The 24,258-nt window shown below is 41.6% G+C and overlaps 1 protein-coding gene across 8 annotated transcripts in view; it reads left to right on the plus strand.

The window, feature by feature from the left end:
* The window catches only part of BMPR1B (bone morphogenetic protein receptor type 1B), an 804,535-nt gene extending 780,886 nt beyond the window's left edge, over nt 1-23,649 (plus strand). For all 8 annotated transcript variants that reach the window (XM_063917486.1, XM_063917497.1, XM_063917476.1 and 5 more), the window contains 4 exons: nt 10,748-11,045; nt 19,200-19,375; nt 19,680-19,810; nt 22,566-23,649. In XM_063917486.1, the coding sequence (XP_063773556.1) occupies nt 10,748-11,045; nt 19,200-19,375; nt 19,680-19,810; nt 22,566-22,691 (731 nt within the window). In that variant the 3' untranslated portion in view covers nt 22,692-23,649. The remainder of the gene's footprint in view (nt 1-10,747; nt 11,046-19,199; nt 19,376-19,679; nt 19,811-22,565) is intronic.
* Nucleotides 23,650-24,258: the final 609 nt, after the last annotated feature.

Raw genomic sequence — 24,258 nt, forward strand, 5'->3', positions numbered from 1 at the left:
AAATGAGATGCACTCTGAAACCTAATCCTGTTGAACTCCGGGCAGCAATGCACTTGAATGAGTGAGTAATTTCAATAGGGTGGACCCTAAGTTTAAGTTCTTTTTTGAAGCAGATAGCCACCCCGCCACTCCTGCGGTCCAGTCTTGGGTTGTGGATGACAGAGTAGTTTGTTGGGACCGCAGCCTCCAGTATAGGTGCTGCATTTTCATCTAGCCAGGTTTCTTTAATACAGGCTAGATCTGCATATTCAATAAGGTCAGCAATTGTTGCAGTCTTGTTTCTTATAGATCTGGCATTACGAAGGACTGTCCTGATTGGTCATACCAGAGGGCCTTCAGTTTTCTTTATGTTACGTGCAGGAGCTCTAGGTATGGGAGTCACAAAGTGAGAATTGCCAGTTCTGTTTTTCCATGCACAGGGCCGTCGATATGCAAAAAGTTGACAGTGTCAAAAGGTCGTAAGGTAAAAGGTAGACAGTGCTTAAGGTTGACAGGTTCAAAAGGTCAACATGACAACTTTTTCATTATTTACCATCCCCGTGTACTACGTTTGGGAATAGTAACCTGTGCCAAGCGCAGCAGTGGCAAAGCGAGGCACCTTGCCTGAAGCGTGGTGAGCAAAGCGAGCACACAAGGGTACACGTTTCAATTAACTTGGCTCAGAAATGGTGAAACATACAAACTGACACAAAAAAACCCAAAACATTTGTGTAAACCATATTTTGTGTTGACAATTATCATTTTGGCCTGTTGACCATGTCGACTTATTCTGATGTGTACCTTTTCTATGTCGACCTTTTGCATGTCTACCCTTTGGGGTCAACCTATTGACCTGTTAATTACTGCAAGTGAAGCTGCCACCCAGAAAAGACTATAGACGGACGCCCACCAGAGCCATAGCAAAGTACTTAGTAACTGCGTAGAGATACGCAGCATCGATGCAGTAAAGAGGAACGTTGACTCCCCGAGTGAGTCTATGGTCACGCAGACTGGCCGCAGCAGAAGCAATGCTGGCGCCATGTTTCTCTATGTACATGATCGCAGCAGAAGGCAGATACTTGCCCTAAAAATGGTCATGACACACCTGCGTTTTTTCCAACACTCCCAGTAACCTCCCCCAAATGGTCCCTACTTGTCAATCACTCTGTGTATAAATTCTCACTGCGAGCGAGGTACCTTGGCACATGCGCTGTGCGATCGCTGTGCATGAGTAGTCTGTTGATAATAGCTCAGTTTCATGAACATCAGCACTGTGTACAAACATGAATTGCACGAAGTACCATTGGCCATAGATTTTGAATTTGATAGCTGTGCTTACTAACGTTTTTGCAACTACTAAGGATTTGTTTCATTATATTGGAAAACCTATGACCTGTCAGGTGTGGTATGGCTAACCGATGGTCTGCAGACCGCCGGTCAGCATACCGACGCTGGGATCCCAGCGGGGAGGGGCGAGTGCAGCAAGCCCCTTGCGGTCTCACTGCGCTTGTCACACGCTATTCCCACTCTATGGATGTTGTGGACTCCCACGAGTGGAAATAGTCCCTGTTGGTCGGCATGCCGACCGTTGGGATAGTGAGTTTTGGGGAGGTAATGTGACCTTCGGTCTGCTGACCACTGGTCACGTGAATACCACCCGACCTGTCCCTAGGCCTTTTCATATAGTTCCTGGCCTTACCTGTCTAGTGTAGGATAGTGTGGTTACTAAAATAAATTGCTTAATTTCTGCAACAACAAAAAATGGATGCCCTTTCACTTAGTGACTGTTCCACTGGTGTCTTGATGTTTGGATGAAGTACTGTATTGTAAATATTGAAAAACTCACTTTTTAGGTATTTGTGGTTGGAGTGAAACTCTCCATAATATAAAATCTTATAAGTCCTCATTAGTCCAGTGTCGGCAGCATTCATCCTGATGACACTGTTAGTAAAATGGCTAATTCCACATGATACAATCTGGTTAGTAGTAGGCAATTGACTTTGTATAGTCATTCATATGTCTTGGTCATAGCCACCCATAAATAATGGATTGGAGCTCCCCTCTGATTGTTTGATTCAAAAGTGACAAGGACCCAAACCCCACAAATTTATCAAACCAGTTTAAAGAGTTCATAAGTTTAGTTATTGTTAGCAGCATCACTTGACCTTTGAGCACTGCCTTTGATATATTTGGGTTGAGCTATATTTTTTTAACCAGAGGATGGTCAATGCAAATATTAAAAATGAAGAGGATACTACTTTTCAGTTCATTGCTGAGTGAAAATGATGGTGCAAAACTGCAATGGTTGGATTATAGTGAAGAGCCATAATAGCGTCTAAAAAAAGTGCACGAGGCCATATTCCTGTAGAGTTTTTAACACAAAACTCCATAAACACTCTTATGAGAACCAAGGAAGGGATTTTATATGTATTGACCTCCTTTATTAAAATCCTTTACCTATCTACATTTTACACTGAGTTAGTGATTAAAACTAAAGTTTTAGTTTATTTTTCTGCATGAAGTCTGCTGAGGTGATCTGTCTAGGAAAACAGGTGGAATATGTCCAAAATTTACCTTTTACTCTAGTTGTACAGTACTTGTCCCTCATCTTCCTCTTTTGGATTTTGAGCCTGAATTATCTTTTCTTGCATGCTATTTTTTGAGTATAATATCATGGCCCTATTTATTATGATGTCCCTATGAGTATACTGTCATATTCATATGAATTTATTATGATGTCCCTATGAGTATACTATCATGTCCATATGAATTTATTATGATGTCCCAATAAGTATACTATCATTCCATATAAATCAATATGATGTACCTACAGTATGAGTGTACTATCATGTCCCTATGAGTATACTATCACACCCCTATGAATATACTATCATATCCCTATGAGTATACGATCAACTCCCTATGAATATAATATCGTGTCCCTATAAATATACTATCATGTCCCTATGAGTATAATACTATGTCCCTATAAGTATACTATCATGTTCCTATGAGTATACTATCAACTCCCTATGAATATAATATTATGTCCCTATAAACATACTATTATGTCCCTATGAGTATAATACTATGTCCCTATAAGTATACTATCATGTTCCTATGAGTATACTATCATATCCCTATGAGTATACTATCAACTTCCTATGAATATAATATTATGTCCCTATAAATATACTATCATGTCCCTATGAGTATAATACTATGTCCCTATAAGTATACTATCATGTTCCTATGAGTATACTATCATATCCCTATGAGTATACTTTCATATCCCTATGAGTATACTATCAACTTCCTATGAATATAATATTAAGTCCCTATAAATATACTATCATGTCCCTATGAGTATAATACTATGTCCTTATAAGTATACTATCATGTTCCTATAAGTATACTATCATGTCCCTATGAGTATAATACTATGTCCCTATAAGTATACTATCATGTTCCTATAAGTATACTATCATGTCCCTATGAGTATAATACTATGTCCCTATAAGTATACTATCATGTCCCTTTGAATTTAAGGCCTGATTTATGTTTGTAAGTAAAGCAAAATAAGTAACTTTATGTATGGAACAAACCATGTTGTCATGCAAGGGGAGCAAATACATTTATCATTTTTGGTGTGCAGGGTAAATACTGGCTGTTTTTGCATGTAGTTGTGATATCCCTATGAGTATACCATTCATTGGCAGATCTATAATCGATGCAGTGTGTGTGGTTTTCACAGACCCCTGGGTCCAGGGGACCCAACAACACATACACTGCACCCATGTTTAATTACTTACCTTTCTGGAGTTCCGCGTCTGAGCTGCAGCCGTGGTAAAAAGATTACCAGCTAAATGGACACCACACCATGCGCTGTAGTGACTAGTTGCTGAAACTTGGTGGGCGCCATGTTTCCAGAGACCTGCGCATGTATAGTAGACTCTGGCACAGTCATAGGCGTGCGCAGACACTGACAGGCGGGGGCCGCTCCGGACTTCCCCCCACTCCACGGCATTAAAGTGTTCTCTCACCTCCCCTGTCCTGGATATAGACTGCTCACCTGGGCGGCCCATAGACTGCTCACCTGGGCGGCCCAGGTAAGCAGTCTATATCCAGGACAGGGGAGGTGAGAGAACACTATAATGCCGTGGAGGGGGAGAAGTCCGGAGCGGCACCCGCCTGTCAGTGTCTGCGCACGCCTATGGGCACAATGCCAGATCTACTGCACTGTAGAGAGGAGGGGGCCTGCATAGATTCTGCACACAAGCCCCCTCCTCTGTTAAAACACCCCTGATGCCATCATATCCCTAAGAGCATACTATCACGTCCCTATGAATATGCTATCATTTCCCTGTGAGTTTACTATGATTCCCTATGAGTATACTATCATATACGTATACTGTCATGTCCATATGAGTATACTATCATGTCCATATGAATTTATTATGATGACCCTATGAGTATGCTATCATGTCCCTATGAGTATGCTATCATGTCCCTATGAGTTTACTATCATGTCCCTATGAGTTTACTATCATGTCCCTATAGATTTATTATTATTCCTATCATTACTGTAAATAAGTGACCTCACCTTTGAGTCACCTCTGCAACACCACAATTTTTCCATCCATGCCCTGTCACCATAACTGTGCCACCAAAGTGATATCTATGGCCACTGAAAATGAAGCAGCAACTGAAAAATGTGAGGGAGACGTTAATTATATATAACTTTTTTTTCTCTAAAGAGAGTGTGTGACCTATAAACTCAGCATTTTACACGACACCACTCTTGCAGTGTCTGCTGGTTAAAGTACATACTGTATACGCTATTGAAACACTGATCTTCATGCATTTGCTGCAAGATTAGCTGCTGACTGTGCCGTATACTACAGTATGGGAAATTCCATTCTTAAAATTTATATTCCGTCATTTTATTTTTCATTTCCGCAAGGGCACCTCCTTCAAGGTTGGCAACCATCAGGTGCAACAAATACCTGTTACTTAGGACATACAGATGATACAGTCATATACATTATACTAGGTAAAATTAGCTTGACTATCAAACTGCTAACGAGTAACTAGTGTTTTAAAATGATGCCCATATTAAACCTTGTCGACTCTCACAATTTATTTCACACTTGATGCAATATGCTGGGTACAGCAGCACATGCTTTGTACAATCACAGAGCTGCAGTATTTGGACAACGGTTTAATGCAGACCACAACCATATGTGGTATATGATAATATGACATATGGACAAAGTAGGGATTATTCTTCCGGCCTTTGAGAATAATCACTCATCCTGACAAGCTTATGTTTCACGCAATCAGAAATGTCAGCCAGAGTAATGTGATTTTTTTTTTCACCACAACAAAATAGAGTAAAAAAAACTGAGTAACTGGTTAAGGAGATAGGATTATATTGTATGCTTGTAACTCTAAAGCTGCATACACACTGGGCGTTTTTGCCCAGCGTGTACGCATAGCAATGATCGCTGACATTGCTGCGCTGAAAAGCGCTCAAGGGCCCTACACACTGGCAGATAAAATGCACGATATGAACGTTCTTATGCATGCAGGCCAATATGGACGAGATTGTCCATATTAGCATGCAGTGCTATGGAGCTGGGTGACGGGGGGAGTGAAGAAACTTCACTCCCCCGTCACCTCCTCCCCGCCGCCGGGTCGCCCGTCGGCCGCATCCGCCGCAGGGCAGCTCGGCGGCTGATCGGTAGTGTGTAGGGCCCATCAGTGCATACACACTAATTGCTCTCCCCCCCCCTGCCCAGCGATGTCAGCGGGGGTGAGCGGCTTTCCATAGCAGGACGCTATGGAAAGCCGCTCACCCCGCCGTTCATGAAGCGGGAGTGCGCATCAGCGCTCATTACTTGTGCATACACACTGGGCGGCTTTGAGCTGAAATCAGCTCAACACACCAAAAGTGAGCTGCTTTTAGCTCAAAATCGCCCAGTGTGTATGGGCCTTTACTCGAATGGCTACAGATGTGCACCACCTACAGTCCATAGTATAGTTACAGTTTCATAACTCTATATTGTCAGAAGTAAACTACACACACAAGGGAACTTACTGTCAAAATGAATTAGAATTGTAATTTTTGTTTTTGTTTAAAAACTACCCTAAAGAGTCCAAAAATGGTAAATGATTAATTCTACCAATTAATATATGATGCAGATTGAACTAATGCCAGTCAGGACAGCCATAGAATCCTATACACTGATCATTGCAACCCCTAGTGTATGCACTTACTGTATGTTCTGTCTCACAGGCCTGAGCATCAGTATGACTCATAATGGTGGCTACACCGTCACAAGTATAGTCCCAAATATGATGATAGGCTTTCATTGACTCAGTCCCTGGCTCACATCCGCGTGTAGAGTACACAGTGTTAATAGAATGCTGTTTGGCCTACACAATGTATCTGGATAAATCCTTATGATGAAGTCAGCATGACACCGCTACAGAAGAAAGAGCTGCATTGGTATCTAACAAGATCCAGATTTCACATTGAAAAAATGTAACAAGGAAAAAAAAAGTAAAATCTGTTCATTCCAGTCTGACTAAACAAGCAGTAAGAAACAGACCTCTGTAAATGTCAGTGTACCTACAGTATAACATACTGCTGCGAGCGTGACTCATTTCAGGCTACAGTAGTCATGCTGATACCTCCAAGGTGACCAGAAGCAAGATGTGCCCGCAGTGTGGCACAATGAGTGACTAGTAGCTACTTCTATGTCCATTTACATTTTCTACTTTTAAATATTGCATTACATTTACTGTATAAATCTGCAAACCTACTAATGTGATTCAACCTTTTCAGCTTTCATAAATATATCGCTGTTCACATTTGTATAACATTCCAAAGCAAGGACACAGCTACAGTACGTTCTAGTAAACTCCACTGACATTATATATATATATATATATATATAGATAGATACAAAAAAATGTCTTCCACCCCACGCTCAACCCACCAGCAGCAATATGGAGAAAGTCCCTGATAGTGAACTTTCAAAGAATAACATAAACAAAACAATAACCATTTGCGCTTGGTATAACTTTAAAACACTCAGATTTTAGTATTTCCAGTAGCTGTTCTTCCACGGTGTGGATTCTTATAACTGGTATCACCTGCAAGTATACCCTCACACCAGAGATCACACCCGAACAAAAAGACGTCCAGAATGGCCTAAATTAGATATGATACCAATTTGTTTTTATTTAAAAAAAAACAGATAGAATTCCATACATTCATATAAACATTCTTAAAAGAAATACATCCAGATACAGTCAATAGGTTTTCTGTTCAAGCCCTTATAGGTGTATATTCTGTAGGGTGTACTGATGAACTAGATAAGAGACCGTAGGGTCGAATCAGTTACGGTCTCTTATCTAGTTCATCAGTACACCCTACAGAATATACACCTATAAGGGTGAGGGCAGGCCCGGCGCTACCCGCTCAGCGAAGGGATGCAGTGCAGGGAGGCGCTGGAACGGATAGGCGCTTCCCCTACTCTGCATCCCCAGGCACCTGCAGCATGATACGCCTCCTCCCCTCATCTCATCTGTGTGCGCCGCCGCCGAGTACGGGACAGAAGGGGGCGGAGCTACACGGGACGGTAGGGGGCGTGGCTAAACAGGGCCAAAGGGGCGGAGCTGCACAGACCTGGCTGCTGTACAGAGGGAGACTGGATTAGGTAAGTGGAGGGTGAGAAAAAAGTGTGTGTGTGTGTGTGTGTGTGTGTGTATGGTGGGTGTGTCTGTGTGTGTGTATATATGTGTGAATTGTGTGTATGGTGGGTGTGTATGTGTGTGTATATATGTGTGAAGTGTGTGTGTGGAATTGTAAGTGTCTGCTTCACAGCAAAAGTTGGATGGAGACCCAGCGAGGCTGCTTCAGCTTCCTGGGAATCCCCAAACGCCACTACTGGGGGGGCATTACGTATAAGGACGCTACTACTACAGGGGGGCATTACGTGTAACAACGCTACTACTGGGGGGGCCATTACGTGTAAGGACGCTACTACTACTGGGGCTGGGGGCATTACGTATAAGGACGATACTACTACTGGTGTGCACTACGTATAAGAACGCTGCTACTACTACTGGGGGGGCATTATGTACAAGGACGCTACTATTACCGGAAGGGCATTACGTATAAGGACGCTACTACTACTGGGGGGTATTACGTATAAGGACGCGTCTACTACTGGGGGTGCACTACGTATAAGGACGCTACTACTACTGTGGGTGCATTATGTATAAGAATGCTACTACTACTCGGGGGGCATTATGTATAAGGATACTACTACTACTGGGGGGTCATTATGTATAAGGATGCTACTACTACTGGGGTGCATTACATATAAGGACGCTACTACTACGGGTGGGGCATTACGTATAAGGACGCTACTACTACGGGTGGGGCATTACGTATAAGATTAATAAGATTGTGCTACATTGTGGCGTAATTTTAAATGGGGGTACTACTGTGTGGCCATGCCCCTTACTTGTGAGACCACACCCCTTTTCCCGGCGCGCGCCAAAGGAATACGGGAGGGCGCAAATTTATAGTTTGCAGGGGGGCGCCGAACACCCTAGCACCGGCCCTGGGTGAGGGTGTTCTTTAAAGGCTTGAACAGAAAACCTATTGACTGTATCTGGATGTATTTCTTTTAAGAATGTTTATATGAATGTATGGAACCTTTTATTTGTAAAAAAAATGTTCATATGAATTTATGGAATTCTATATGTTTTTTTTAATAAAAACAAATTGGTATCATATCTAATTTAGGCCATTCTGGCCGTCTTTTTGTTCGGGTGTGTTCTCTGGTGTGAGGGTATACTTGCAGGTGATACCAGTTATAAGAATCTACACCGTGGAAGAACAGCTACTGGAAATACTAAAATCTGAGTGTTTTAAAGTTATACCAAGCGCACTTGGTTATTGTTTTGTTTATATATATATATATATATATATATATATATATATATATATATAATTCCAGCATAGTGCATATCATACACACATTCAAAGTGCAGAAATAGATGCGTACAATCAGGCAGTTGATATACTGGTATATGATGTATGTATTTGTATGTAGCATGATGCAAGACTATAACTGGATATCCTCTGTGGGTGCGGATCATAGGGTCGACCACACTTAGGTTGACAGTCATTAGGTTGACCACTATTGGTCGACAGTGACTAGGTCGACACCTGAAATAGGTTGACACAGTCATTAGGTCGACATGAACAAGGTCGACATGGAAAAAAGGTTGACATGAGTTTTTTTTTTAAAACATTGGTGTTGTTTCCTTCGTAATGTGACCGGGAACCCCAATTAGTACATTGTGTCCCCTCGCAAGGCTCGCTTTGCTCGCCATGCTTCGGGGCAGGTTACTATTCACACTCGTAGTCCACGTGGACCGTAAAGTATGAAAAAGTAAGAAAAAAATATTTAAAAAAAAAACCTCATGTCGACCTTTTCCATGTTGACCTAGTACATGTCGACCTATATACCACATCGACCTAATGCATGTCGACCAATAGTGGTTGACATAATGACTGTTGACCTAAGTGTGGTCGACCTAGAGACCGGATATCGTCCCCTGTATATGTTGTGTGACACAGCCAGAGGAATGAAGGAATGAGGTGACTCCTGGAGATAGAGTGGAGATATAAGGTGGGCTGTTATGCTGTGACTAGTCCTAATTTTGGAATGATGGCCCGGGCAGTAACAGGCTGCAGACATCTTTACCCAGATAAAAGGATGTGTCTGCTAGCAGCTTGTTCTGGGAAACGTTGTTAGGAGTTACAGTTTGCTACTGATGGTTATTTTTTTTAAGGAGCATCTGATTCTAAAATATTTTATTACTAGTTTACTGATAACAAATATATGACTGTGGCTATTTGCATATGGCAGTTTTTATAAATTCTATTTTATAAAGTTCCCCATTTATACATTTTATTTGTTTATTTATTTATTTATTAACAGTTTCTTATATAGCGCAGCATATTCCGTTGCGCTTTACAATTAGAACAACAGTAATAGAACAAAAGTGGGTAAAAACAGACAGACATAGAAGTAGGAAGGCTACTTACATGCTAGCTATACATGCTAGCAGCTGTGATAAATGTATTAAATATAATACACTCCGTTGTATAAACAGGGCGGTATATTATGTTCATATCCATTGTTACCACAGAGCTGTCAATGTGAAAGGAGTAAGGTTCATTTCTCCATCTAATCTACGTGTAATGTCTGATCTTCCTGTACAAGAAATGTGACTATTGCTGTTGCCTGTAATGGTCAGTAGATGGCGCACTTTTCTTTTGTATGACTCATTGTGATTCTTCTGCAGCAATTGCTGATCTTTAGAATGCATTGACATTAGGAACACAAATCAGAATTGAATTTGAATGTTTTCTTATTTTTTTGTGATACAGTACAATATGTCCAAATAATATTAGATATTACTTGTTATCATTCACGGTAGTCCTGTATCAGTACCTTACAGGGCCCACCAGTAAATCCACTTACAAAGTAACATTTTAAAGTTGGAAGTAATTTTATAAAATGTTAGACAGATTAATGTGCAGATTAGAGCAGTGGGCAGTAAAGTGGCCTTTTCCTTGTATCAGTCATGCCATAATGTGGCCACTTCTGTAGTTTATGGACTACCCACTATCCTTTCTGCTCTCGCTAAATTATAGTAAATAATTTTTTTCTCTTAGGGTTCATTGCTGCTGATATTAAAGGGACAGGATCCTGGACACAACTGTACCTGATTACAGACTATCATGAAAATGGTTCCCTCTATGACTACCTAAAATCGACCACACTTGATACCAAGGCAATGCTAAAACTGGCTTACTCTTCGGTCAGTGGCCTCTGCCACTTACACACTGAAATATTCGGGACAAAGGGCAAGCCAGCAATAGCCCACCGGGACCTAAAAAGCAAAAACATATTGGTGAAGAAAAATGGAACATGCTGTATAGCAGATCTTGGATTGGCAGTAAAATTCATCAGGTTAGTAGTATAAGATAATTAGGTTAGTGCATAGTATGTTATTTGCTGGTTCAATGAAGTGTAACCATGGTCATTGAACTCTGTCTAGCTCTGTCTCCTACCACTCCCCCTTTTCTCTCGTCTCTCCTCTCTCTCTCTCTCTCTCTCTCTCTCTCTCTCTCTCTCTCTCTCTCTCAGTGAAATGTTGTGTATTCCTCTGTTTGTCCCTAAAATTAATATGAAAATATCTCACATCAGAAGCTTAATGGTACACCATTGTGAACATCAGTGACATACTTAATTACGTAAATGATTAAAAAGTTGACGTATCTAAATGACTAAATGGAAAATGACATATGACCTTGCATGAGCATTCATATCAAATGAAAAGGAACTGAAACAACAGCAACACTAACGCCAGAGGGGCAAATGTAATAAGCAGTGAATTGAGTAAAGTTGCCTATAGCCACCAATCACCGACTCTGTATAATTTTATAGTATGCAAATGATAAATGTTACTTCAGTGCTGATTGGTTGCCATGGGCAGCTTCTCCACTGACTCATTTCTCCACACTTATCACTGCTTAGTACAACTCCCCATAATCATTTAAATGCTGCCATCTGCCTGTCTATGGCAACCGCACAACATAAATACAATAATGCATTCATAACCCAACTCTTTATGTTTTCATAGGGGCAAAACTTAAATTGCAGCAAAATTTGATTAATTGGATAATCTGAATAATTAAATCAACTGCTGATAGATGATGTCATCATGTTGGTGCACACGTACACGAATCCCATTAAATTTAATGTGCACTGCACTGGCAGGAGCCAGCATGGGATCTGGCCACATGGTCAGCGTTACCATGTCGACATTCATAATGTCAACACCAGCATGGCGATATAAATCAAAATGAGCACAGCTACCATGTCTAGATCCTCAGTATGTCAACATGTTCACATCGTTGCTATGTGCAATGTCAACATTCTCAGAATGCTGACAGTTAGGATTAGGCACTGCTGGGTGGGCTAGGGTTAGGCACTAGGTAGGGGGAGGGTTTGGCTTAGGCACTAGGGGGAGAGATAGCTTTACGCTGCAGGGGGAGATTAGGGTTAGGCACTAGGTAGGGGGAGGGTTAAGTTTAGGCACTAGGGGGAGGGTTAGGCACAAGTTAGGGGGAAGGATAGGCTTGGGCTCTAGGGGGAGGGTTAGTCTTAGGCTCTAGGGGGAGGGTTAGGGTTAGGCACTAGGTGGAGGGTTAGGCGCTAGCTGGAGGGTTAGGAACTAGGGGGAGGATTTGGGTTAGGGGAGAAAAACTTACTAGAACTTCTGATCATCAGAGATCTGCACGGGAAGTGCTACACACATCACTGCCGGGAGCCCAGGAGATGACGCTGGAGACGCTGCTGAGCCACCAGGGGCATTAGGTCAACATTCTGTTATGTCTACATGTCATCCGTGTAGACACGATGAATGTCGATATGGCTACTGGCAACATGCTAAGCATGTCAAAGATGCTGCATATTGACATTTTAACTATGTTGTCATTCTCATGTTGACCTAATGCACATCAACATGAGAACAGTCGACATAACATACCACACCCACCAGGACAGCTGGCAGCCAGTTGAGGCGAATATCAGTGGCCACTGTTGCAGTAAGTGAAAGGGGTATTGATCCTAGTAAACCTGATACAGAGATGGGTTCCCAGTGTGCTGCAGCAGTCCCTGTCCAGATCCGTTTGCCCACACAACTCCCCAGCATCTACAGCAGTACATCTAACAGGCAGTGAGACACTGCAGGCCCTGGCACCCAGCAGTGGGTGGCCATGAGAGACAACAGGTGAGAAGAATGGCCATCGCCGTGGGCCCCAGGGTAAGGACCTGTATAATATATATAGTTTACAGGCAAGGAAGAGACACTTCCAAGACTGAATTTCCCACAAGGCAACATAAGCCCCTGCCGGGCCCTGTAAACCTGCCCTGACCATGATCCATCACAAAGACTGGCATCTAGTTAAGTGTTTTACAGAGGTTCAGTAATGGGACTCAGACCAGTACTTATATCACTAATACTGGCACTAAGCTCTGTTACTGTGCCTCTCCAAAACATTCCCAGAGGAGCACTGTGTGGCCACCATGACGTCACACAGATCTGTCCCACACTCCCAGAGTCCCACTGTCTGCAGTGCATCGGAGCTGTCACTGCCAACATGCAGTAACAGTGGGGAGTGGAGGTACAGGGAGGCAGAGCCAGACTTACTGAGGGTCACAGTCAGGTCCGGTGCTAGGGTGTTCGGCGCCCCCCTGCAAACTATAAATTTGCGCCCTCCCATATTCAGCAAAGGGTCAGCGCGCGCCTTTGGTGCGCGCTGGGAAAAGGGGTGTGGTCTCACAAGTGACATGGCCACACAGTAGTACCCCCATTTAAAATTACGCCACACAGTAGCACAATCTTATTCATCTTATACGTAATGTCCCACCCGTAGTAGTAGCGTCCTTATATGTAATGCACCCCAGTAGTAGTAGCATCCTTATACATAATGCACCCACAGTAGTAGTGCACCCCCAGTAGTAGAAGCGTCCTTATACATAATGCACCCACAGTAGTAGTAACGTCCTTATACGTAGTGCACCCCCAGTAGTAGAAGCGTCCTTATACGTAATGCACCCCCAGTAGTAGAAGCATCCTTATACGTAATGCCCCCCCAGTAGTAGTAGCGTCCTTACACGTAATGCCCCCCCAGTAGTAGTAGCAGCAGCATCCTAATACGTAGTGCACCCCCAGTAGCAGAAGCGTCCTTATTAGCAATTCCCCCCTAGTAGTAGTAGCGTCCTTATAAGTAATTCCCACCTAGTAGTAGTAGCGTCCTTATACGTAATGCCCACCAGTAGTAGCGTCCTTATACGTAGTGCACCCCCAGTAGCAGAAGCATCCTTATAAGTAATCCCCCCCTAGTATAGTAACGTCCTTATACGTAATGCCCCCCCCAGTAATAGTAGCGTCCTTATACGTAATGCCCCCCCAGTAGTAGTAGCGTCCTTATTTGTAATGCCCACCAGTAGTAGTAGCTTCTTTATACGTAATGCCCCCTTCCAGTAGTAGTAGCATCGTTATACGTAATGCCCCCCCAGCAATAGTAGCGTCCCTATACGTAATGCCCCCCCGGCAGTAGTAGCATACTTACATGTAATGCCCCCCCAGTAGTAGTAGCGTCCTTATACGTAATGCCCCCTCCTCCAGTAGTAGCATCCTTATACGTAATGCCCCCCCAGCAGTAGTAGCATACTTACATGTAATGCCCCCCCAGTAGTAGCGTCATTATATGTAATGCCCCCCCGTAGTAGTAGCGTCCTTACATGTAATGCCCCCCCAGTAGTAGTAGCGTCCTTACATGTAATGCCCCCCTGTAGTAGTGTCCATAATGCGTGCGCACACAGACACACCTCACACACACAATTCACACATATATACACACATACATCCCCACCACACACACACACACACACACACACACACACACACACACACACACACACACACACAGTGGCGGTTCTTGCCACGGGCAAGCGGTACTTTTGCCCGGGGCGCCGCCTTCCGGAGGGCTCCGGCGCCATCCGGAGGGCGCCGCACCAGGGCAAGATCCGCCACTGTGCCCCCCGTAGTGCTCTGCTGTGCCCCCCCGCTTTGAAGGGAACCAGACGCGTAGCATCTAGTTTCCCTTCATGGAGAGGACCTTAGTTGTGCGGTGCGCGATGACGTCATCGCGCACCGCACAGCAAAGGTCCTCTCCATTAAGGGAAACTAGACGCTACGGTCTAGTTTCCCTTCGTCTAGAGGACCTTTGCTGTGCGATGCGCGATGACGTCATCGCGCACCGCACAGCATAGTGGCACAGACACTAGGGGTCATAATTGACCTCTAGTGTCTATGCTGTTCTATGGGAGAGACGTAATAACGTCTCTCCCATAGATCGAAGAGAACAGAAGAGAGGAGGAGAGGAGAAGAGCGGCGCCGCCGGCGGAGGGGGTCTGGATCAGGAACGGGGATGGTAAGTATACTTTTTATTTATTTTTATTTTTTCTTTCAGCGCGCTGACCACGCCCCCAATCGAAGCCACGCCCCCCATATTTTGCCCGGGGCGCCACAAATCATAGAACCGGCCCTGCACACACACACACCATACATTTCTCTCTCACCCTACACTTACCTAAGTCTGGCTGTCCCTCTCTCTACAGCAGCCTGGTCCGTTTAGCTCCGCCCCCTTCCGTCCCGTGTAGCTCCGCCCTCTCACCTGATCCTACACAGCCGCTGTCACAGGTGATTGAGGGGGGAGGGGGGGGAGTAGGCATTTCATGCTGCCATTGCTGATACCTGTCATACAGTCAGTGATGGTAAAGGAGTTGTTGAGATGGTAAAGGAGAATGATAAAAACTGGAAGATATTTGCTCAATACATACAACCAACCCCTTTTGGATGTATGATTTATGGTAGCAAAAAAAACCCTAAACTCTGCCTTGGAGAACGCTTGCAGCAGTATATTGTGAATAGAACTGATGTGAAAGGGAGCAGATGGCATGGAAGGCTGAGACAGGGGCAGACTGGTCCGTGTACTCTCACAAACATCCCCACAGTTAACCAACTGCACAAACCAGTTTTACTTTAAAAGTAAATTGACTAATCACCTGGGCACATTGTATGAAGATGGCGATGCAGTGGTTAGTAAGTACTGAGCCGCCTTTCAGTATGCGAAATACTGTGCAGTGCAGTATACTTCCAAGTTCATAGCCAGGTTAAAAACAGTGGGGTATAATATTACAATTATACTACTGTGGAAATCTGACCTAACTTTCTATATTAGTCCTCTATTAAATATTAATGGAACTATTCTGCATTGCACACAGTGAAATCGCATCCATGCCAATTATAATGCTCAGTTAAATTTGCTTGTAAAATACATTTCTTTTAATTTGGAAACACAAACACTAATATATATTTTTCACTTCCTCGAGTCATTCCATCCCATTAAAATCTAATTTAATGAAATAGGTATGAGGAGGCATACTGGCACTTTAAACAGCTCTGACATTAAAAGGCTAGCATAAAAAGACAATATAACCAAATCATTTGTGTTTTATTTACACAGCTCAATTGTGCGTCAAAGCAAAATCTCTACTAAACAGTTTAAGTAGTTCAGAGCACTTATTACAGAGTAATACAAATGTATCAAGGCAGTGAAAAAATTCTTCTTTGTTTTAGAACAAAGTATAGCATATAGTTCAGGGAAAGAAATCTGTTCCTACAGTATGTTCCGTAAAGATTTCATTGTTTTCGCTGTCTTTGGAGTTTAGTCAAATGCTAAGGAAATGTCAGAAATGGAGCTGAAACCCCACTGAGTTCCATGTCTAATTGTGGCTGCACATTTGAATACTTAAATCTAGCCCGAGGAAAGTCAGCCTTTCCACCAGTCACAGGTTCACATTGAGAAATCTATTGTTATTCACATTGTTGCACTAGCCAGGCAAAATATGGCTACGGTTTCTGACAGAGTGATTGATTTCTGTTTTCATTTAATGAGTAGGCCCCCCTTACCCCTGTTTCAACTTAAACATTCTCTATGAATATATTAAATATAACATACGATGGTTGATGAACAGAATTTGTGGCATATTGCTTCGAAGTCTTACATTTTAAAATAAATCTAATAAAAAGCTAAACAAATGACTTAGCCCAAAAGCAATCCACAAATATTTACTGTAACTAGGGTCGAGCACATAATTAATTTCAAGATCACTAAAGAAAGGCTTAAAGCTGCCATGTGTTTCATGCACTGGTTATAGAAGCAGAAACAAGATTTCCAGTTGTCAGACTTGCATTTTAACTAAATATAAAAGCAAAAGTTTTGAACCTTTTTCATCCTGAGACACACCTAAAGAAAAATCTGGGGCCCACCTATTTCAGGTCACGTTTCTGGTAAAATAGATATATGGTCCCCATTTATCAAGCCTTAGGGGTTCATTTACTAAGCAGTGATAAGAGCGGAGAAGTGAGCCAATGGAGATATTTCCCCATAAACCAATCAGCAGCTCTGTATCATTTTATAGTATGCAAATTATAGATGTTACTTCAGTGCTGATTGGTTGCCATGGGCAACTTCTCCACTAGCTCACTTCTCCACTCTTATCACTGCTTAGTAAATGTACCCCTTAGAGAGTGATATTTAGCATGGTGATAAAGTGCCAGCCAATCAGCTCCTAACTGCCATGTCACAGGCTGTGTTTGACAAAATGACAGTTAGGAGCTGGTTGGTTCCTACTTTATCACCATTTATCACTCTCCAAGGCTTGATAAATCGAAGCCATAGTTTCCTAAACTGGTTGCATATTAGTCAACTATCCTAGCTTACTATCAGTCATTTGAGAAAGCAAGTCTCCTGCAAGTGTGCTTTATTAGGTTTTCAGATGGGAAGTAAAGAAAATATAAAACTACTGTAGAGAATTTTGGAATTCTTTACTGCATATTGCAGAAGTGCACAGCAATAGGTGTTCCTACAGTATGTAACTCAGTCATTAGCAATATAGTGATTGCAATTTAGTTTGCTCCCATGTGCTTTAGTATGTTCTCAGGGGTCAATCCCATGCCTAGTGTTAGGGGAAGGCTCAGTCTGGCTAGCAACATATATTTTCATTAGAGCTTTATGTAGGCTGGGTATTCTAGTTGTAGATATTAGGATGTTACGAGTCCTCTGAGTTGTTGTAGCACAGAGAGTCATCAATACTAGGAGTGTAAGGCAACAGTAGAATAACAGTAAAACATAATAAAATATGCCAGGCTTCCAGGACAGAACTGCCTGCTGGATAACAAAACCACAACCGGCACAGTGTTCTGGACTTACCGTATATTCTGTCTAATATTCCCAGTGTATCTTTACTCTGAAATATCTACTTTTCCAGTCACCATTTTGCCCGCTGCTGCCTTTTTTATGCATGTTAATGGCCTGTGCTCTTCTTACTGACACGCCCAGTGGCTCCACTGCTAATCCGCTGCTGTGCATAATAAGATGCACCATTGGTAGCGTCGTCAGTTGCACCATCAGAGATTGAACCAGCCCTATGGAGGAGCAGAATCTCCATCTGAACATGGCTGCCTGTGTCAGTGCAACTTCATCTTGTGACGCAGTCGCTGACCGCAATACACCCTCGTCTGGCTAGCCACCTTCATGTTACCACCCAGAAACGTCCAAGGAAACTGTATCTCTCTGCGTGCAATTTCAACCTCTGTCTTTGCAACGTAGACGCACACTAAAATCAATCAGCTGCTTGTGTCCAACATCGCCACTGTGTACACCTCGGAATCAGGCCTTTTGTGTCACTTTTCCATCTTGTGAGACATTCCACATTCAGGGGAAGATGTATTAAGCCTGGAGAAGTGATAAAGCAGTGATAAGTGCAAGGTGATAACGCACCAGCCAATCAGCTCCAATATGTTGATTTACAATTAGAAGCTGATTGGCCAGTTCTTTATCACCTTGCACTTATCACTGCTTTTATCACTTCTCCAGGTTTAATTTATCTGCCCCTTTTATACAATAGTATTATACAGTACGGTGGCATAAACCAACCAATATGTATTCTAATCATGCTCCCAGTTATTTCTACATTTGTGTTATGTGTTTACCTGACTAATGCATAATGAATGGAGTTTTATTTATTTAGATTTTTATTTAAACAATGAATTTGTTATGCAAAGTATTTTGTAGCATATTGTTTAAACAGTCTTTATCCTTTTAGTTACGTGTTCCCTAGGGTTACATACAAAACTAGCAGTTGTTGTTAATATAATAATAGTAATAATAATAACTATATATTTATTTAAAGCCCCTGAATATTCCACTAAAGAGGGAGCAATAGGCTGATGCAGTAAGATCCCTGGGGCAGATCGCAGATGTATTAAGCCTAGAGAAGGGATAAAGAAGTGACAAACCACTGATAAGTGCAAGGTGCACACAGCAGCCAATCAGCTCCTAACTGTTAATTTACATATCGAAGCTGATTGGCTGGTTCGTTTATCACCTTGCACTTATCACTGGTTTATCACCCCTGTTTGCAGTTGCTATTTTCATGCACATTATATTTCTTTTTCCACATATGTCTGTATATTTTGTACTGCAGTGATACAAATGAAGTGGACATACCTCCAAACACCAGAGTTGGCACAAAGCGTTATATGCCCCCAGAAGTTCTTGATGAAAGCTTAAATAGGAACCATTTCCAGTCTTACATTATGGCAGACATGTACAGCTTCGGCCTTATCCTGTGGGAAGTAGCGAGACGGTGCATATCAGGAGGTAACCAAATCAATATCTTTCTTTTGCTCCAGTCATTTATACACCCAGATGTAAATAATCTATGTGCTCAGCATTCACTTTGAGGTCCCATTTCTGATAAATCTGAGCTTGCGTAACCATATTTAATGATTTCTATCCTTAGGAAGAAACTTCCGTAACAAGCTTTTGCCAATCATACACAAAGCAATAAGCATTGTATTTTCTCTCTGGCAGAGTAGAAATATTGTTATATCAGCCTGATATCTTGTATAAACAAATAAGGACAAGTAAAACGGAATATACCATTTGAGAATGTATTTTCCAGGTATATTAGAGGAATACCAGCTGCCCTATCATGATGTGGTACCGACCGACCCTTCTTATGAAGACATGAGGGAAATTGTCTGTATCCGAAGGTTGAGACCCTCATTTCCTAACAGATGGAGCAGTGATGAGGTATGGGATGTGAGACATGAAATTATGCAGCTTTTATTTGGTTTGCCAATCCCTACAAAAGCACACTCTTGAACGTGTTGCTATTATTATTATTATTATTATTATTATTATTACAGGTTGAGTATCCCATATCCAAATATTCCGAAATACGGAATATTCCGAAATGCGGACTTTTTTGCGTGAGAGTGAGATAGTGAAACCTTTGTTTTTCGATGGCTCAATGTACACAAACTTTGTTTAATACACAAAGTTATTAAAAATATTGTATTAAATGACCTTCAGGCTTTGTGTATAAGGTGTATATGAAACATAAATGAATTGTGTGAATGTAGATACACTTTGTTCAATGCACAAAGTTATAAAAAATATTGGCTAAAATTGCCTTCAGGCTGTGTGTATAAGGTGTATATGTAACATAAATGCATCCTGTGCTTATCTTTAGGTCCCATCACCATGATATCTCATTGTGGTATGCAATTATTCCAAAATACAGAAAAATCCCATATCCAAAATACCTCTGGTCCCAAGCATTTTGGATAAGGGAGACTCAACCTGTATTACTATGATTATTTGCATGAGAAGGGGATATATTAAATCTCAGAGTTGTCTAGGTGGTAACTCATGTTCTCCTTTTCATATATTTTTGGCAAGTCACAAAATGATGGATAGTCCCTCAGTGCTGGATACGAGTATGACAAGTGTCAATAGATTTAGTAATGGAGGCCACTGACCAGGCCTGATGCACAAGTTCCTGTGTCCAGACATGTCCTGTATAACAACAATATAAAAAAATACTATTCGTCATGCCATGCTCTTTATCTGCTGTCCCCATCATCATCCCCGCTGAGTGAGATATACATTTAGTGCTTAGCTTTTACTCATATACTTTTATATAAAAGAAACTGAGGGGAAAGGATGGTATGTCAGGAGAGAAAGCCAGGAATAGTTGTACCGTCTAATATGAAAGCCATTGCTATTAAATACAAATATATTTTATAATATTTAGACTAAAGGTTATTCCTGTTTAAGAAATGTGTATAAATATGAAGAAAACATAAAGCCAGCTTCTGAGTTGTCTGTAATGCGGTCACAATTCCGGATGCCATTGCAAGTCCTATCCACTCATATCCTAATTGTATGCATCTATGTGATGGCACCACCCCCAGACCTCCAGGCACGGGAGTGCGGCTGTTAATCACTAGTTCTGGAACTAACACATACTGGTTGAGTCTTCCATATCCAGAATAGGACTAGAAGTATTTTTGATTTTGGATAGCTTGGGGATGGTACCCAAGTCTAAACATGAAATGCATTTATGTTTCATATATACCGTATATACACAGAATGAAGGTCATTTTTATACACTATTTTTAATAATTTTGTGCACAAAACAAAGTTTGTGTACCCTGAATCATCAGAAAGCAAAGGTGTCACTCAAACAGTGTTGGATTTTGGATATGGGAGGCTTACCCTGTGCTGTGTGCAGATGATGTGTCTGAAACTGGTGTGCATAATCCATAAGCAGCTCTGGCTATACATCTACAAGATGGTTCTTTTATATGTGCACGCTAGGTTGTCTACCCGGTTACCTGCCATTAGTGTCCATGAGTGAGGAGTGACTGAGATGCGTATGATTCAGAATTACTCATATTGCGCTAAAGCTGGATGCACACCACAGCAACATGTGGTCGAGCCGCCACCGCACTGACAGAACGGCTGATTAGTTAAGCATACACACTTACCAATCAGCCGCTCTACATATCAAGCCAGACGTCACAACGAGGTGGGAATTTAAATTTGCCTGTTCAGCTGTGATGTCAATCCCTGCAGCCAGTGTATGGGCGGTCGGTGGGTCACACGTACATACAGCCAGACATGCCAATGTACTGTATCTGCTAGATATATCAATAATGGATGTGCTGCAAGGTTGATGTAATATGCCTGTGAATGAAGTCGTTCACAGACATAATGGGTGCACACACCCGCTACCGATATATCATTCAAGCAAACGATATATCTGTGTAGCATGTACTCAGCATTAGATACATATGTTGACAGCAGCACATGCACAGTTTGTGAAAAGCCAATTCATGAGTAACAATCAGGACCTGATTCTGATTTGGAAGTAAAGCAGAGAGAAAAAAACAAGTAACCTGGGCAAAAGCAGCACATGTGGGGCAGATGTAAAATGTGCAGACAGATTTAGATGTGGCTGAGTTGTGTCAAACTGAAATCCAAATTGCAGTGTAAAAATAAATCTGTCTAACATTTGTGGGCTACATGCAAAAGCAGCCAATATTTACTCTGCACATAAAAAAATATATAAATGTATTTGCTACCCTTGCAGTGCAACATGGTTTGTTCCAGATACAAAGTTACTTGCTCAATTAGCTTTACTTCCAAATCAGTTTCAGGCCAGAAGTCTATTTTACTGTAGACCTGCCAGAAATTTGGGTCTACTGGATGAACCTTTGGCAGCCTTAATGACTAGCACAATAATGCACTTATTAATATAGTAATAACTAGTATAATGGACCTAGCATCAGCCTCCGCCACTCTGCTCACTCTGCTCGCTGGTTCGTCACACTCGCCCCTCCCACTTCCATACTTAGTCCTCTCCAAAGTCCATCCGCTCTCACTTCCTCTGGGTGCGCTTTAAGGAAATGGGACAGATCGTACACAATTATTATGTAGATATAAAAAATACCTGAATATTATTTATTATGAGACACTAAACAATGTTTTCTATCTGCAGTGTCTGAGACAGATGGGAAAACTGATGACAGAGTGCTGGGCTCACAACCCTGCTTCTCGCCTCACAGCTCTACGAGTAAAGAAGACTCTAGCCAAAATGTCAGAGTCTCAAGACATTAAGCTTTGATTTGTTCCATCACTACTGCTGCCATGGATGCCCAAGGAAGCGGACTATGTGACTGATAATCCTAAAGAGAAATCACATTTTTTACACATTGAACATCTGTGTTAACCTTGAGCACCACAAGCTCAAAGTACAAATGCTTAGACTGCTGAATCACCAGTAACCATCTGGAGAAGATTCTGCAGACCCCATTACTCAGGATGGTGCACACAGGAAACACGGCTTCAATGGCAATGAAACAATTAGCATGTTGCTTTCTGTGAAAGCAAATACGTTTTTAATTTTTGAAACAAAAAACAGACTTCTTTAATCTTCTGACAATAAAAAAGGTCTGATGTAAAAGGAAGTATGATATATATATCATATATCATATGCGTTTTGTCATGAAATAATGGAACAGAAGCTAGATAACGATAATTACAATATTCATGGTCTTTGTTGGATATGAAGACATGTCAAGACTCTTTTTCTGCTATCTTGTCTTTATGCCATTGTAATATGTAGTGGGCAATATATGTGTTTATGTAGTAAGCATATGCCTACACTCCAGAACACATAGAACAAGGCATACACCACATACATTAGTTTCCATAGAAACCACATTAAAATACGAGGGCCACATTAAAATATGTGAGGCCATATCCAGTGGTATACCTAATGGGCAGCCAATGTAAAATGGGTTGTCATTTAATCCCAAGAACAGACTTGCAAAGTATTGTCCCAATTCTACACAAACATTCTTTTCTCTTTTCTCTTTTCTCTGTCCAGTTCCAAAACAAAACCTTTATATATTATCTACCTGTATTAATTTAACAAATTTCCACTTTCACGTCACCATTTTTTTACCTGTTTTTTTCTGTTAATTTGCTGGCATAAATAACGTAAGATCATCTAAATTTTGGTCAAGGAATCCATTTCCACATTTTCATTGGTTCCTAAATAAAATAGCAAGTTACTTCATTGACTATGTCATGCCTCTGTGTTTATTTCCCAGTCCATGTTCACTTGCCACAGGCTTAAACTTTCAGACCCTCAACATGAACACTGAGATTTGCCATTAAGCAAATCTGAAGGTTCCAGAAAAGGGAATCAAAATAGGTTATGTTGGGTTAGTAAATATAAGAATAACAGCAAAGCGCAAAACACATATATTTCAAGCCAGACCAGATCAATATTTCTCCACAGAACGCAAGGTTGAACGATTAGGAAGCCCAATGTCTTGACCCCTGGTATGGTTCTGAGCACAGTGCAATCTTAGATGTATTTACAGAGGCAAAGACGACAAGCTATATATCAAATTCAAAGTAAAGTGGTTATTTTCTTTACACAATGTGATTTGGGTCTCTGAACATGCTGTCTTGAATTATCAATTCATGTGTGCATGTACTGAGCTTCATTTCTTACAAGGTGATGCGTTTTACCTATGAACAAATACACATATTTATTCCAAACTAATTTTAAATCTTAGGTACCAAATTCTTTTCACATTTTTTTTGTGTATTCTTAACGTTTCTTATCCAGTATACAATCTGTGCAGGTCATTTTTGAATAATAAAAACTGGCTGACCAT

The sequence above is a fragment of the Pseudophryne corroboree genome, chromosome 1 (genome assembly GCF_028390025.1).
Source record: "Pseudophryne corroboree isolate aPseCor3 chromosome 1, aPseCor3.hap2, whole genome shotgun sequence".
Lineage (NCBI taxonomy): Eukaryota > Metazoa > Chordata > Amphibia > Anura > Myobatrachidae > Pseudophryne > Pseudophryne corroboree.